The sequence below is a fragment of the Chelmon rostratus genome, chromosome 16, assembly GCF_017976325.1.
Source record: "Chelmon rostratus isolate fCheRos1 chromosome 16, fCheRos1.pri, whole genome shotgun sequence".
Taxonomy (NCBI): domain Eukaryota; kingdom Metazoa; phylum Chordata; class Actinopteri; order Chaetodontiformes; family Chaetodontidae; genus Chelmon; species Chelmon rostratus.
This window is the reverse complement of record NC_055673.1, coordinates 4,397,434-4,414,319: the sequence shown is the minus strand read 5'-3', so window position 1 is coordinate 4,414,319 and position 16,886 is coordinate 4,397,434. Positions and strand designations below refer to the sequence as shown.

At 41.8% G+C, this 16,886-nt stretch overlaps 1 protein-coding gene across 4 annotated transcripts in view; it reads right to left on the bottom strand.

Annotated features, from left to right (window-relative positions):
- The window catches only part of macf1a (microtubule actin crosslinking factor 1a), a 201,362-nt gene that overhangs the window by 21,614 nt on the left and 162,862 nt on the right, over positions 1–16,886 (bottom strand). For 3 of the 4 annotated variants that reach the window (XM_041954924.1, XM_041954926.1, XM_041954927.1), the window contains 13 exons: positions 12,398–12,559; positions 12,047–12,217; positions 8,799–8,965; positions 7,753–7,912; positions 6,663–6,989; positions 6,213–6,297; positions 5,299–5,525; positions 4,051–4,257; positions 3,707–3,934; positions 3,291–3,509; positions 2,947–3,150; positions 2,003–2,011; positions 845–1,070 (listed from right to left, as the gene is read on the bottom strand). In XM_041954924.1, coding sequence (XP_041810858.1) covers positions 845–1,070; positions 2,003–2,011; positions 2,947–3,150; positions 3,291–3,509; positions 3,707–3,934; positions 4,051–4,257; positions 5,299–5,525; positions 6,213–6,297; positions 6,663–6,989; positions 7,753–7,912; positions 8,799–8,965; positions 12,047–12,217; positions 12,398–12,559 — 2,392 coding nt within the window. The remainder of the gene's footprint in view (positions 1–844; positions 1,071–2,002; positions 2,012–2,946; positions 3,151–3,290; positions 3,510–3,706; positions 3,935–4,050; positions 4,258–5,298; positions 5,526–6,212; positions 6,298–6,662; positions 6,990–7,752; positions 7,913–8,798; positions 8,966–12,046; positions 12,218–12,397; positions 12,560–16,886) is intronic. The other variant, XM_041954925.1, reaches the window with a different exon arrangement.

Sequence of the window (16,886 nt, the reverse complement as noted above, 5' to 3'; positions counted from 1 at the left end):
AAGATGAGTAATAAGAACGTTTTCTTTGTTTGAATTTTGCCATCTAGTGGTAGGTAAGTTAAATCTTTCATCAGTCCACTCCCACTATCTCTGCACACTGGGGCCTTTCATGTCCATGAAGCGTGGAGGGCTGGAGGGTATCAGAGTTCTTCGGAGGGCAATATAACAAAGACGCATGTGTGTGTTTTGTCGTATAATGTGGTGACATTTGAAGAAATATGCAGAACTTCACTGCTGAATCTGTTCCATTTTAAGGTTTGACAAGGTCTGCACACTGGCTTTGTGCCAGTAAAACAGCAACTTACTTTAACCAGTTGATTGTTCAGTCAGTGAACTCATTGGACTGGAGCCCAAAATAAGATTTTAATGTTTTTCACCCACATTACAGAAGCCTGTTATGTTTGCCTCTATGTTTGGACCCAATCCAATTTCTGATGCCCTTTAAACACAAAAAAAAAATCTGCTTTGCTTGACTGTGTAATATTTTATTCCATTTATAGCTAGTACTATAATAGCCACACAACAAATGCCTACAAGAGTTGGCAGAACTGTTAAGTAACCCAAGTAAAGTAACCCAATGAATGTATTGTAAGATGAATAAACACATAAATTAGTAAATTAGTCCCTCTCTTTAATAGTTGGCTACATATACAGCAGCTCATCAATATGGAGCAGGTGCAACAGGGGTGAGTTATTAAAAACCATAACATTTAAATACAATAACAGCGAGATTCCTCATGTTTGTGTAAAGCCCCTCAACCTGTTTAGCACATGAACCGTGTGTCTTCTCTATCTGTTAGTTACTTGACTGACATTCACTGTCAGACACATCACAGCCACTCACCCTGAGCAGCAGGATCGTCATGAGCAGCTCGTCCGATGAGCTCCTCTCCGCGGGCACAGAGGGCGGAGAAGCTTGGCAGCAGTTTGTCCAGCTCCAGCCCCTGGGCTCGGTGCTCTGCCAGCTGCTCCCTGATTTTCTCCACCTCCGCCGCAACAGAGGGAGGCTGCCGCAGCCGCTGGACCGCCCCCTCCAGGGTCTCCAACAGGGGGTCCATCTTGTCATGAAACTGGGGATGCAAGGACAGTTGGAAGACAGTATTATGAGGAGGAGGAGGACAGAGTGTGTTGAGGGGGCTGGGTTTGGGTTTTTTGATAGCTGGGTGACATTTTGAAAGTGAGAAAATACTGAGATGTACGTGGGTGATCGGCCATCTGTGGCACACTGCATTAACTTTTTGGCTTTCTTATAATAGATGTTATATCAGATTTCGACAAGTTGATGCATAACAGCTTTGCAGTTCTTCTGCAATATTTAACATCTCAATATCGCAGCTTCAGCATGTCGACCAGGTTGTGTAACGGGACTGGACTTGATCTACTGTACCACACAAGAGGGAGCTGCTAACCCAGATTTAATCAAGACAATACAGACAAGGGAGCAAACATGGTAAAACTTTTAGCGTGTTGTTGGGTTTTTTATGCATCTGAGGGAAACTGAATTGATTGATCAGTGCGTAACAAAACAAATCTCATCTAGCCACAAGGAAAAAAGATTTTGATGTGATACAAAAGGCCAGCTATGACCGGTTTTATGGACCTAAACCAAGCCAAGTCTGAGAGTAAAACCAGCTTTTTAGTTGAAAGCACGCATCACTTTTAGACTAGGCTTAATTTAAGTCCACAAACCTACACAAAATTTCCCAACAAATTTAATCCAGTTTTACTGTCACTCAGGGTTGGCATGGTTTGGACGTTCATGTAGATCAGTTTCAGTGGAGATTTTACTGCTTGCTCTTTTATCAGAGCACAGCAATAATCCAAACAATCTTTACAATTGGAGATAAACTGGATACGTAAATTATCACTTTATCTGGCAAGATTAGTACTAGATTAGTGCCTTAGTATTTATTTATCTTTGATTAGTCAACCAAATCATGTGGTTTAAGCGCCTGAGTGCCAGTTTGATGACGTCAGTGATGTAGACAGTCAGTGGTCTTACCTCTACCAGCTGGATGATTGCAGTGAGCAGTGACGATGGAGAAAATGATGGTGAGGGGGCAACACACACAGCACATCCACAATGAACGAGGGATGGGATGGAGGAGGGAATGGGTTGCAAGGATGAGGGAGATTAAGGTTAAGTTAAAGGATGAGGTAGGAGAGGCGAGGATGTGGGTTGTTTAGGAGGGATGAGGACAGTGCGGAGTGCAGTTGGAGGAAAGTAGGGAGTGATACATGAGTTGGTTTGAGGGGGGCGGAGGGTGGAGAAATAACACAATGAGTTAAATCAGAGACATGCATACAGTACAGACAGGCAATATCGACGAGGGCAGCTCTCTGCCAAACATGTGACTCAATGATGTCTCATGAGATGAAGTGCAAAGTAAAAGCAAAATATCTGTAAAGAAACCTAGACTAAAAACTGTTAGATATATGTTTTAGCTCCTGCTAATAAAATATAAATGTTTAAAAATGTAAAATGCACAAAACACAACGTAAAGAAATAACTCCATGAAGCAGCAAATCAAATCAAAACTTGACTTTGCACAATAAATCCTCATTACAGTTTAGTTTAGGGCAAAGAGAAACACAAACACAGACTGCTGCTCAGTAATCGCATCAGTCTGGTTTGTCCGGGGCTGCAGACACGATCTAACAAGGTATAAACAGATTGGAGCCAAACAGCATTTACAAGTTACATTTTGCAAATTCTTCACTCTGCAGTGAGTGACAACTTGGCTTGTAGTTGAACAAATTAGGTCAATTCATACACAAAATGTAATTCAAGTTTATTGGAATAACCTTGACAAGTGTTGAAGCCTTCTGACTCTCTGGTACCAAAGTGGACTAAATAATAAAACTTATTAAACCCATGTCTGCTGTTAAGATGAAGTTTGCCAAATCGAGCATTAAACAGTTAAAAATTTCTCCTCCATGTCATACCTGCGCAGACTGGGACACTGCCTCATCTAGGGTTGTTGCACGACCTTTAACTCCCTCTTTGATGGCCAGGTAGCGTCTCTCGGCTTCGGTGTAGCGCTGCGTCACCGTCGCCCCCTCCTGGAGGCTGAGCTCGGCCAGCTGGGGTCCAATCTTCAGTAGCTTGTCGATGTGGGGCTTGTGCTCTGCAATAGACTCCCTGAGCAGCTGGAGAGTGAGTGAAAGGACAGAGAAGGATTTAAGACCACGGAAAAAAATATACACATCTCAGTTCGTGCCAATAATGACGGGAAAGCTGAAACAGAATATAGAATAAGAATAAGAATAATAAGAATATCTTCTTGTACCCTCATCTGGTCTTGTTGCAGTCGGAGAGCATCTGTGTCTATGGCTGGTGGTGGCAGCTGCGTGATGAGGGTTTCAGTCTCGCCCAACCACGGCTCCAGTTCTTCATACGTCTCCCAGAACCGTGCGACCAAAACCTGGGCCTGCTCCAGAGCTGAGAACCGCTCACTATGGCTCTGGCTAACTGCATCATAACGAGCACTGAGAGAATCTGTCTTTACCTAAAGAACAAGAAAGACATAAAGATATTAGTGTTAGGATCCTGTTGCTGCACCTACAGATGACTTGTCAGTTAAGCACTGTGCCCCTAACTTTTCATTCTTCTCACTCAATCAGCTTGTTACCAGGGTACACAAAGCTTCTCATGTTCAGTCAGTCCTTTTAATTCTCTGTCTCCCCTGAACCATCAGTGACTCACTATCAGTGCGTCCTTCTGTGCGTCACTGCAGGTTTCCAGGATGTCGTCTCTGGTGCTGAGAAGCTGATCCACAGTGTCTTTGTGTCGGATGATGTCGATGTTGAAGGCCCTCTGCACTTGCAGCTGGGCTACCGTCACGTCAGGTTCCAGGCTCAGGGGCCCTAGAGACGCCAATTTACGCTCTGTTTCCCCGACCCAGGCCAGCTCTGCATCCACTGCCTCCTCATACTGAAAGGAGGAGTCAATGTTAAATAGATTTAACTGCTCACAGTAAAACAGACAAATCTAAAAGAAATTTTAAAAAGGTAACCAGCTCAACTTTCAGGTTAAACTACTTGCAGTACCTGTTGTGACCTCTGGATGGCAGCTTGTACCAGTTGCACACGCTGAGTGATGGTTTCATCAGCCTGGCGGTAGCGCTGGTTGGCGTCAGCGACCAGGCGGTCCAGGCCCTCGCGGGCTCGCCACGGCACCAGATCTAACAGGGCGCTGCCCACCTCGTTCACCGTATCCAACACCAGACGCTTCTCTGCGGAAACTTTCTTTAGCTCCTGCAAAAATGAAAGTAGAGGATTAGTTTCACAAAGCAAAAGCTACATCAAGTGGAAAATTTTGCTTAAATTTAGCCCTTTGAAATACAACCAAATAAAAACACGTAAAGCTGAATTGACTAAATGGCAGCCAGTACATCACACTGTTCTGATGCCAAAGGCTGTGTTACATTTCTAGAGCACGTGTGGTAAACTGAAAGCACGTTAAAGTTAAAAAATGAAAATGTCACTGTAGAATGAAAAAACTGGATGGCAGCAAGAAATTAAATGGCAATTTTTTTCAATAGCTTTATTGAGCGCCAAGAAATCAATGTTACTATGGTAACTCAACCGTGGGTGGATTGATATTGGAATGGCTGAAAATGTCATTACAGACAGGAGGCTTCATGAAATTACTTGTTCTTTTAAAACAACATGTGCAATATTTTCTATTATGGAAAATGACATATTTAAAGATAAAGGAAAAAATGAGGAAAATGTGGATGATTCAGTCTGTAAAGTTTTATCAACTAAACACTGTGGCTTCATACTGTCACTCAAGTGCCCCTTCAATCAGTAAGCAAAGAAGGAGTCAACTGTTTCAAATGGCTGGAAAAAAACCAAACTAAATAATGCAGAACAAACAGCTGCATGGAGTGTGTCCTGAAAATGTATGCAATGGATAAATGTGGAGTCTCATGCTATTGGTCAAAACATTCATCTTAAACCAAATGACTCATAGCCAGAGTTACTAATATACCAGGAAGCGAAAGAATGAGTGCTATGTGAAATAGTGAAACACTTGCACCATCCCATCTTAATACTGAAATTTAATGTTGGAATTCAACTGCCTGCAAAAACTGGCATATTTTAATTTGCACACAAATGGGTTGCTGGATCAGCATCTTAGTTTTCGAGATCCAGTGTCCTTTCTTCAAAATCATTACAAAAATTAAAGGATATTAATAAGTGAGTATTGCTCAATATGTCTATTTTTGTTCAAGGGCTGCATCCAAGTATCAAAGGGACACAGCCATAACTGCAACCATCTCTCTCACCCACCTTCTGTCTTTCCTGGTATGTGGGTGTAGCGTCAGGCTCCACATTGTTGAGCTCCGCCTCCACGCCATCCAGCCACTGGTTGACGTCTTCGTGGGCGCTGGCGAATCGTGTGGCCAGTTGCAGCGCCTGCTCCAGGGTTCGGAGGGCCTTGCTGCTGCCAGCCGTCATCTCAGCGTAGCGAGACTTGATGCCGTCCAGCTTCTCCTGGATCAGGAGGACTTCCTCACCTGCAGGATGACACACAGGTGAGGTCATGGACTGTCCTGATGCTTTTATAAATCTTATCAATGTGAACAGTCAGGATCCAATAGTGAAGCATACGCTGAGTAGATAGAAGAAGACCAATGTTTTTGATTTGTGTGCTATGTTTACTGTGAAATGCAACACACAGTCTATTATTGTTGTTGTTATTGATATTATTATTATTATTTTCTCACAGTACTCTTAGGTTGACAGTTCGGCATTCTTCTTATGGCCACAACTTTTGTCTAACCATCTAAATTTGAGAGTACACGCACAGCGTATTCATGGGGTAGACCAACAATTATCGCTAACAGCGCTAGAAGTCAGCCTGGCTAATATCATGAGAACAGGGACACAAACCATATGTTAGTGTGGTTCACCACTGATGTAAAAATGTGTGGTTTGGATGTGAATCTGCTTCAGGAAAACACAGTTTTAGTTTCTTTCCAGTGTGATTCTCTCACTAAGTTTCACAGTATAAGAATTATATTAAACACAATGTTCATTACTTTATTGATTTCAGTGGGCAATCATCAAAATGTTTAAATGATGATGAAAAAAGTCAGACCCCTTCAGAACAAATTGAAAAATGACCTAGGATGACACTGGCATTGCATTTAATATCTGTTGAGGAAGTCAGGTTAAGACAAGATGAAGGAATGTGAGATTACCGGTGGTCTGTTTGAGTAAAGCTTGTCCATTCTTGATGGCTTGGTCAACTGTCTTCTTCCTGCTTAAAATCTCTTCATTTAGAGACTGACGAGAGAAAGAGAGTGAAAGTCAACCTCCGGTAGATAAAAACTTTTTCGTTTGGCACCAAGAACAAAAAATCCTAAAAACAGCTTGAATCCCTTAACAATTCTAAATACTTTAGTAATAAAACTACACTTATTCTTTATAGCAGAGATGGTAAAGTAATATAACAGTGGTACTGAAGTGTTCCTGATTTACCTGAACATCATATATAGATACTATTCTGAATAGATATACATGTAAAACTTTAGACATATTATTAAATTAGTACAATTCTACATGTATACTATAACCCATTCCTTACTAAATTACTACTGTTTTCATGTTTTAGAAGGAATAAGTCAGTTGGCATTCAGTGTGAGTCATACCAGAGCGTGTTTGTGCTGCTCGGCCAGCAGCTGAGGCTGGTAACTCTGGACGGAGACCTGAGCCAGCCTCTGAGCCACCTCTGCCAGCCAGTTCAGCACCTCTACCTCATCCTCCCCAAACAGCTGGGCGTTAGCCAGCGCCTGCTCCAGCAAACCCGCCCGCCTCGTACACCAATCGGCAAGCTCCGAGTGACCTGACCTCACCGCCCCCACCCGCTCACTTAACCAATCACGGTCAGCCGTGCAGCTGAGCGGGGTCAGCGATTGGCTAAGGGACTCGAGGCGATCAACCTCGGCTTCACGTGAGGACACGTCCTCTTGGAGTGCCTGTAAGGTGTGTGTGTATGTGTGTGTGTGTGTGTGTGTGTGTGTGTGGGGTGGGGTGGGGTTGAGGGAAAGGTGAAGGGAGGTGAGAAAAGCAAAACAACAGAAAAACAGATGGATAAAAACTCAAAATATGAGCATGCAAATGACAAATCATAGATCAACGGGAAATCATAAACATCAACAAATGAATGAATGAGTAGAATAGCTTAAAAAAAACTTGACAAAACTAAAACGAAAACTGAAAACTCAACCGAGCATGAGCAAAGAAATGGACTTACATACTAAAGGGTATGTTTGGATTGGAAATGATTACTTAGTGGATCTTATGTCTTGTGCTTCCTCTTTCAGCATCTTTTCAATGAGTTACACTGAGATTAACTGTTGAGCATCTTATCCAGACTGATGACTAAATGTGTGTTTGCTATTATAATTTATTCTCTACTTTTGCTTTGTTCAAACAGGAACTGCAAAACTGAAATACCAGCATTATTTATAGGCAAGTAATAACAAGCAACAACTGTAAATCTACTGAATGTTTTCATGTTTAGCCTTTACTTTGCCAAGTATGTGAACAACTGACAGCACCTTCCTATAATTTCAACCTACCTCCTACTATTCAGATAGTGTCATCTAAGTAATAAAAAAGGTACCCTATCTGTAGCAAAAACAGTTCAGGCAGGGCTTCTGCTGCTCAGTGGCTCACATAAAAATCAACCATTCTGACCTTTTCGTGAGTGGAGGTAACAATGGGGCCAAACAGTACCTTGTGTTTGATGATCTGCTGGGTGATCTTGGCCGTTTGGGTTCCCATGGGCTCTGCAGAGCTCAGGCGTCTCTCGGTGGCACTCAGCCATTCTCCCAGTGGCTCCAGGGCTTCATGGAAGTGAAGAGCCAAAACCTGCAGCTCCTCCAACTGCCTCTGCCTGAGGGACGGGAGGGGGGGGGGGGGGGGGGGGGGGGGGGGGGGTTAAAGAGATACCATGAGATGAGGATGAGGAGGAGGAGAAGAGCTTTTATTGTACTTTACTGCTTTCAGAACTTTTCTTGCACAGCTTGGACCTGTTTTTGAATCACAAATTTGTCTTTTTTTTATTTTACCAACACAGTTCATTAAAAGTTAATGAATTCTTTATTATGTATGATTACATTTTAAAGAACTTCATAAACAAATAAAAATGTATTACTTGTACTATGTTGTGGTGTGTGTAGAGGGTGGTCAGCGAAACACATATATCCTTCTTTTGGTGTGTGTCAGAGTCAACTGAAGCATCTCACAGTATGTTTGTGCAGAAAGCAGTAGTTTGTGTGTGTGTGTGTTTGTATGTGTGTGCGTGCATGCATAGACTTACAGTACTAAGTGTAATAGCATGAATTTGTTGTAAAATATATAACACTACGTTACATGAGCAGTTTGAGATATCAAGTGTCATGTGTGTACCCATCTTCCCCCAAAAGAACTATTACTTTCCAGAGTGAACAGAAGAGACACTGAAATTACTTGTAGCCCACAGAAACCAATAGTAATGATACTATTGTACGGTGGTGCTCAACAGAGCTGGACAGAGATTAGATGAGAAAACAGGAAATAATCACAAGATAATATGCTGTTGAGGAACACCACCAATTCCCCAAACCACATATTTACAGCAAGACAAATCTATAACTTTTTTATTTTCTGTGATATTATCTGTGTCTCCTTTTCAAAGGCTAAAATTGATCATTTTGAAGCATCAACAATCACCGAAAGATTGTCCGGGGGAATTCAGAGAGCCCCCTTCAGCTAACTCCTGTGCTGCAGAGGAGCTTTACCTGGCACCGGCTTTGTCAAGCAGCTCAGTCCATCTCTCTGCCAGACTCTGGAGCTGGGTCTGAATCTTCTCTCGGTCCTGTGTGTCTGCTGTGGCTGCGATCCTTTCTCCCTCAGCACGAATCATCTCCACCGTCGGCCGGCGGTCATCTAACAGCCTCTGGAGCAACTGGAGGAACGCAACAGTTAATCACACAAATCTCTTCTAAGATGTTTGACTATCAGGGATATGTGCTGTGGAAATGTCTTCAATGTTTGCTTTGGTTCATTTAAGAATAAAATATATTAATATTTTGATTCATCTCCTCATGAGGCTACAGATGTTGCAAGGTCATATTTGTCATTTACACAAGCCTTTTACTTACCTTGTTATCTACTGATATGTAAAAAAAATAATGTATATATTTTGATGTAAGTTATGAAAGTGAAAACTTCAGCTTTGTCAGATATTGTTGCTAGAGGGGCAGATTTGGCCCATGGCCACTATTTCCCCACCACTGCTTTACAGTGTGTCTGTAAGCAGAGGTGTTGCTAAAATTTAGTCTCCCATTGGGAAGGGGTGGGGGGTGTTAAAAACACTGCTCAGCATAACACAATAAAATTTAACAACACAAGAAACTACAGCCTCAAAAATGATAAATCAACCTGCAAAAACAGAAACCAAACATCATAACCTTCATGAAGGTAGGATTTATAGCAGGGCTGGTGTATTACGTGGCATTTGTTTGGCTAGGCGCACCTAATAAACACACATGATGAGTTAAAGGCAACATGCAAACCACTTGCTTTGTCTCGTTTGTGGTGCAGGGAATCAAATCCCCCAAAGATCCAGTTCCAAAGAAAAAAAAAATTCTTGCACAAAGTGTGTGCTAAGTGTGTACACTGCTTAATCAAATATGCTAGAAACATTTTTTCTTCCTGTCAACATGTACCATAAACAGAGCAGTGCTTACACTTGTGACTAACACAAATCAGAAAATGCGCCTCCATAAAACAACTATACGTTACTGCACATGTTCGAGGCCTTTTCCTACATTAGAAATGACACAATTTCCATTGTTACCAAAATCTACAAAATTTTCTTTTGAGAAAAGTCTCATACAAAACTTCAATTATTAGTTTGTTAAACCTGTTATGAATGCGTCATCAAAGGGTTCAGGTCAGCTGATATCTTCATATGAATTACTCAACATTTAATAAGTGTATAAGATAGATACAGAGCAAAGTGTTATTCACTTAAATAGGGGATCCAACTGTTTTAAGATCAACAAACAACATAGATGAACGTACTTCCTGCGTCGATAGCAGCCTCTCTGTCCGCTTTGAACAAACAGCTCGGTTCAACCCCTGGAATGCACTTCTCTACAATTTACTCTCTTTTTCCTCTTTTTTTTCTTTTCTTTTTCTTTCGGTGACATGACTCTTTGTCACGGATGTAAACACGTGTGATTGATCGCTGGCCGAGACTGCAGCACTCTTATGCGCACAAACACAGGAAGTGTATGTTGGATAAACAGGGAAGAGAGAGAGAGTGTGTGTGTGTGTGTGTGTGTGTGTGTGTGTGTGTGTGTGTGTGTGTGTGTGTGTGTGTGTGTGTGTCTCTGAAAACAATACAAATCCACCATCCATGTGTGTGCGTCTGTTTTTATGCCAGTCTGACTGGCAGACGGTCAACTGGGGCCGTTTGGATGCCAGGCAGACGGATCATTGACTGTGTGTATGTGTGTTTGTGTGTGTGCGCTTGTCATTCAAATATCTATTGTTTGTGGTTGAAGGACACTGAGGACATCTGAATATCAATAATGTCCCTGATAAATACAGTGGCATGCAAAAGTTTGGGCACTCTTGGTCAAAATTTCTGTTTTTGTGAATAGCTCAGAAAATAGCAAGTAGCTAGTAGATGACCCATTCCTTTAATGCTTTAAACAAGATTACTTGTTTATTTCCATCTTTTACACTTTTAAAACAAACAAAAAGGAGAAGCAAAAGTTTGGGCATCCTGCACGTTCAGTACTTAGTAACACCGCCTTTGGCAAGTATCACAGCTTGTAAACACTTTTTGTAGCCAGCTGAGAGTCTTTCAGTTTTTGTTTTGGGAATTTTCATCCATTCTTCCTGCAAATAGCTTCCAGCTCTGTGACATTCTTGGGCTGTTGTGCATGCACTGCTCTTTTGACGTGCATCCACAGATTTTTGATGATGTTCGGTTTAGGTTGGGGAACTATGAGGGCCATGGCAAAACCTCCAGGGTGATCCTCTTGAGGTGGTCCATTGTGGACTTTGAGGTATTTTAGGATCATTATCCTTTCATCTGAGTCTGCTAAATCTTCATGTAGGTCTTTTGGTGTCAATCAGGGGTTTTAATTTGCCTTCCTTTCAAGAAATCCCACAAGCAGTTCTCTCTGAAAGTTCTCTCTAGACCTCAATAACTTCTTCATTACATTACAAACGGAGGAAACAACAACCTGAAATCACTTTGCAGTCTTCTTAAAGCCTTCTCCTGTAGAGTGCAGGCAGCTGCTAAGTGGAGCTCATGGCTGTTGATGATGTTGGGACAAGGTTTGAGGAGTCTGAGTATTTATAAAGCCTGGAATTTTGAAACGCTTGGCCTTTCCTAACAATGATTGTGAACAAGCCATAACACGATCAAGCTAATTAAATCAGAGACCTTGGTTAAAGATATCTGAGCTCAAATCTCTTTTGTATGGTGCTCATTTCCCTTTTTCCACTGTAAAATTGCACAAATCAAAAATAATGCACTAATCTTGTTTAAAATGTTTAAAAGAATGTTTAATCCTTTTGGAGATCAGTCCTTATCGTACTCACTTAACTATTTACAGCAACAGTACACACTTTTTCATGCCACTGTGGAGGAATTGTTTTTCTGAATAATGTTTTAATAAACAAAAATGCAGGAAAATTGAAAGGGAAAATTCAAATCCACTTAAATTTACAGACAGAAGCTGGCAGGATGCTTCAAAGAAAAAAGAGGAGGATGTGGGTGGCATGATCACCGCTTCAAATCCCAAAAATGGAAAATCTGAGCACTCTGACATTCTGGATGAAAAACACCTCTCTGAACCCAAATGAACCCTTGATGACCTCAAGAAAACCACATCTGCTGCTATAAGCATTACAACTCTGAGTTCTGTTTCAACACTGTTTCTGAAAATGTACAAAGATTTCTTATCACATGTAATTTTACATGAGAAAGAGGATTGTATTTTGTGCCCCTGCATCCTTCTCGTACCTTTTGCTCTTGGATCTGGGCCTTGACCACACGGTACTCGGCAGATGGAGGCTTCTGATTGGCCACCAGCTCTTCTGTGTCACTCAGCCAGCTTAGCAGAGGCTCCAGAGCATCTTGGAATTTCCCACAATGCAACAGGGCCTCCTGGAGCTGGGCGATCCGCTCTGCCACCTGAGGACAGAGGAGACGGTGTTGAGTTTAGTAGCAAAGTCGATGAAATTCCCTGTATGTAAAGAGATGCTCAGAGATGGTCATACATGAACATGAACACAGACAGACAGCGGAGTAACTCTTCTCTAATGTGTTTTATACATCAGTGGATCTCCTGGCTGCACACATATTGAATCGTACCCGCTTGTTTAGTGAATTCCATCGGAGGTTGGTGGTCTCCAGGTCGTGCTCCAGCGCCTGGGTGTCGGTGTGTTTGGCGGCACTCTGGATCAGACCCTGACCCACTGCGTTGACATGCTGTAGCTTTGGTTGTATGCTGTCCACCTGCTGTCTCTCCACGGCCTGCAAGAAGAAGCAAGAAAGGGGCGATCATTAATTGATGTATTCATAAATGAATTTAATAATGTAAGAAAGAAAAGGTAGGAAAACATGAAAGCCTTAGTTTAAACATGTTATTTGAAAGCAGAAGAATCAAGACAGCAGTCAAAAATATACTGTACATTCAATCTGCGTGACAACAAATGGAGGTGAGCATTGCTACATTATGTACATATACATAGAGGCGACTGGATATTAGGAGATGAAAGACAGACAGAGGGATGTGCAGAGATAAGAGGGGAGTGGAGGACAGGAAGGGAATGGGAGAAATGAGGGTGGAGGTAGGAGAAAAAAGAGGAGGGGGAAAGGGGGATTATGGGGATTAGAGGGTTAGACGAGTAAGGGGCTGGCTGGAAAAGGCTGAGTCGACAACCCACACACACACACACACACACACACACACACACACACACACACACACACACTGTAGAGTACACTAACACACTTGCATGGGTGCACACAACCTTCGAACACAAATAGACACACAGACCTACAGTAACACACACTTTTATCGCAAATACACGGACAACTTCGCCTGTCTGGCCACATTACTCACACACACACGTCACAGTGGAGGGCTGGAGCCATCTTGTGATGACAATAGAGGCAGCCACCCGACACTAAAGACAACCAGACTTGACTTCCCTGGCCAAAAAAGACTGAGCGACAGCCAGCTCCTCTGTCATAGTAAATCTGAGTCACTACTGTATCCAAACACACAGAACATACAGCAGCGGTTTTCAAAGGTCATCAAAGGTCCCACTGGAGGCGTTGGAGAGATTGCAGAAGTCCTATTAGATTTAATTGTATTTCCACTCAAAATACCATTGCAGATGCAGAAAATTAATCTACAACCAATAAATCATTAAAGCCAAATATCATGCAAAAATGCTCCATATACATCAGTCATAGCTTCACAAATGTAGGAATTTGTTACTTCTCTATTTTATATCAATGTAAATGTAATATATTATGTTTTGAAATGGTGGGTGGACAAAAAAAAAACCTGTGTTAATATCGTGATAATTGTAATAGACTAAAAGACTTGGTGATCAGTGTATAGATAATGAAAATTATCATTAGCTTCAACCCAAAATTAATACAACCCAACACTAAATTGAATTCAAAGGTCCCATCATGACACACACTGCACAGTTATAAAACTGTATGACATCTCAATGACTTTTTATAGTTTCAATTTTTCATTTCAGAATTTTTAGCACATCCGTGGCCTATAAAATGTTGTTCCTGTCTGGTTTGTTAATGTTGTTTTTCTTAAGGGGTAAACAGTCTGGGGAAAAAAACTATCCAAAACCAACAGCTCATGCAACGAATGTGAGAGAAAAAAAATACATTCTGCTAAATTCCTGTAAACCATCCTGCTATATCCAGCAATTTGCCAAATCCACAAAACAGCTTTCACAATTTCATGGTATTCCCTGACCAGCTGGACCACTGCACACCACCACCAATAAAGTTTTTTTCATTTGCTTGTTTCTGAGACAAAAATGGGGGGTCAGTGGCAGTAATTGGGGGGGTTGGGGTGAGCGGTTGGGTCTAGAAAACGTTTGAGAAGTCCTGACATTCAGAATAGGCCCACAGAGGGAGAATTAAGCCTGGTGGTTTATAATGCTGCGGCAGCCAAACCCCAATGGCCACACAAAGAGACAACACACACACACACACACACACACACACAGATGTGCACATCCAAGACACACACATACACACGCACAAATCCATGCCTGGGGGTGAAATAGCTGGTGTGACAATATTAAAGGGGCTGCAGTTAAAGTGAGGAGAGGGAAAATGTAGGTTTGGGTTTCAGTGAAACACCACTATGGCCTGGAAGAAGCTCCAACAGTCGTGGGTGTCCAGCACTCGAATAATAACAAACCACAACACACCACTCTACCAAATACAACTGAAATGAAAACATCTGAACAAGAAATGGTTGTTCCCACATATTCACCATAAAATATAAAAGATGTTTTTGTGACGCAGTCTTCTTTCATCTTCCATCAGATCACTCCTATGATCTGAAATAAACAGCCAGCTAACTCGCACTTAATCTGAAAGGAGAACTGGACTACTGTGTCCATACATTTCAGCGAGCTAAACTTAATTCTTATTCATTTTCAACACAAAAATAAAGCAAAACACCAGTATGATCAAAATATGCATATAAATATATATATATATAGTTTCCAACGTGATGATTCTTAATTTCAAAGGAAAAGGCAGGATAAACCAAACAACAAAGTCCAAATGAAAGGTTTGGAATTTTTTGCCTTTCATTCATCACTATTCAGAACATATTCACCGGCATTCAAAAGCTTCCAAAGCCTTTGATTTGGATTTATGATGTGCCAAAGATGTTTACAGACCTGCAAACAAAATACTTAGTTGGTCTTGTGTATTGGCTGGAAGCGGTGGAGGTGGAACGTGTTTCTGAGTCTCTGCAGTCATAATCAAAGGGTTTACAGGTTTTTGCTCATCTGGTTTAAATATGGCATCAAACTACAGGTTCTCAATGCCAAGGCTTTGTGTGTGTGTATGTGTGTGTGTGCACAAGTATGAATCTATGAGGGTAATTATGTGTGTGAAAAGAAATGAGTAAGTTTCAACAGGTAAGAATCTCTATGCATGATTAAATATGAATGAGCAGTTTGTGCGTGTGTGTGTGTGTGTGCGCGTGCGTTCCTGTCCACTCTGGATGCAGCTGTGTTGTGGTGATGGGCGTCATAGCTGCTTGGAACAGGAAGTCTGTCGGCCAGGACAACAATGACTGCAGCCATGACCTGCTCCACCCTTTGCCTTATCCTGGTGTGTGTGTGTTTGTGTGTGAGCGTGTGTGTATGCGTGTGTGTGTCAGAGATAAAGGCGAACAGAAAAGGAAACAACAGGGAAAGTTACCCATTCATCATCCAAACATACACTGGGGTTTACATAAATGTGTTGTAGGTTATGTGTGCTTATATTTCTGTCCACTCTTCCTCCTCTTCTTCTGTCGCTCTGTTTGTGTTTTCTCTCTCTTTCTGTCTCTCTTTCAGCCGTCCTCTCTGCTCTTTCTCTCTCTTCACCAACTCAGAGTGGTTGACTCCACTAAACCAGAGCTCTGGAAAATGTCCCACATACTTGTCATTCTTCCCTACCTCAGCCAGCACGCAGCGAAACACGCACACTCTCCTAATCGAGCGGACTGAACTATCACCACCACACTTGTCATCCTTCCCCCTGATCGCTCATCTCTCTGCCTTGTCTCTTTCCTCTCGCTCCCCCGACCATAGCATCGTCCCACTCTGTCTCTCCATCTGGACTGCACTGGCTTTCTCACTTCAGCAGTTCAGTGTGCACAGGCGATAAAACACTGGGATGAAATCAGATCTGACTAAAGCCGGGGACCGGATGTGAGAGGCTGATACTGGCTAAATACTGTTTGCACTGATATGTCTCATCACATATGCATCAGTTTGAGAGGCTGTTGAAATTCTAGAGAAGACCAACGAATATTTTTCATGTTTACCAAACAACTGAGCGATTTTCAGAGTAGAGATTTTTGTAATTTCTGCCTGAGTGAGGAGATAAAACTCAGCTGTCAGTTAAATTCTGCTAAATCTAACACATTTGACATCCTGACAATTTAATGAAAGAATTTCTCTGCAGCATTCAAAAACACAGTTGAGGTGAGTGATGAAGATCAAAGAGGGTGTAGCTTGTAGACATGTCTCCTTAGAGCAGAGATGCAGAAATTAGGAAAAACATCCAACCCATCACACATTTGGTTGGGCAAGAGGGGAAAAGCCCAATCACAACAAAACAGAGCTACAACAATGAATTCATTCGTCCAAACATTTGATGGTTGAAGGTTTTCAAATATCATGATTTGCTGCTTTTTATATGCAAAACTAGTCATTCAATAAAAAAATTATTTACAGAGCTGCACTTTAAAGCTTGTGTGAAATCTCTAGTTTTTCAAGTTTCTAACATTAAATATCCATGGCTAAATAAATTAAAAAACATCCTTAAGTATTATTTATTAGGAGTTTAAAAAACAAAAACTTATTTGCCTTATGTGGACTTGTGTGTGATTTGATCAGATTTTCATTCAACGTCTAAGTGGCAGCTAGACTTTTTTGAGGTTCCAGAAGAGGTTTCACCTCTCATCCAAGAGGCTTCTTTAGTTCTACTGGTGGGGAGTCCCAAGCAATTATCTTCTTTTATCCCCCTTGAGAATCTTGGATGAGAGGAAAAACGTCTTCTTGAACCTCAGACAAGTCCAGGGGCGTTT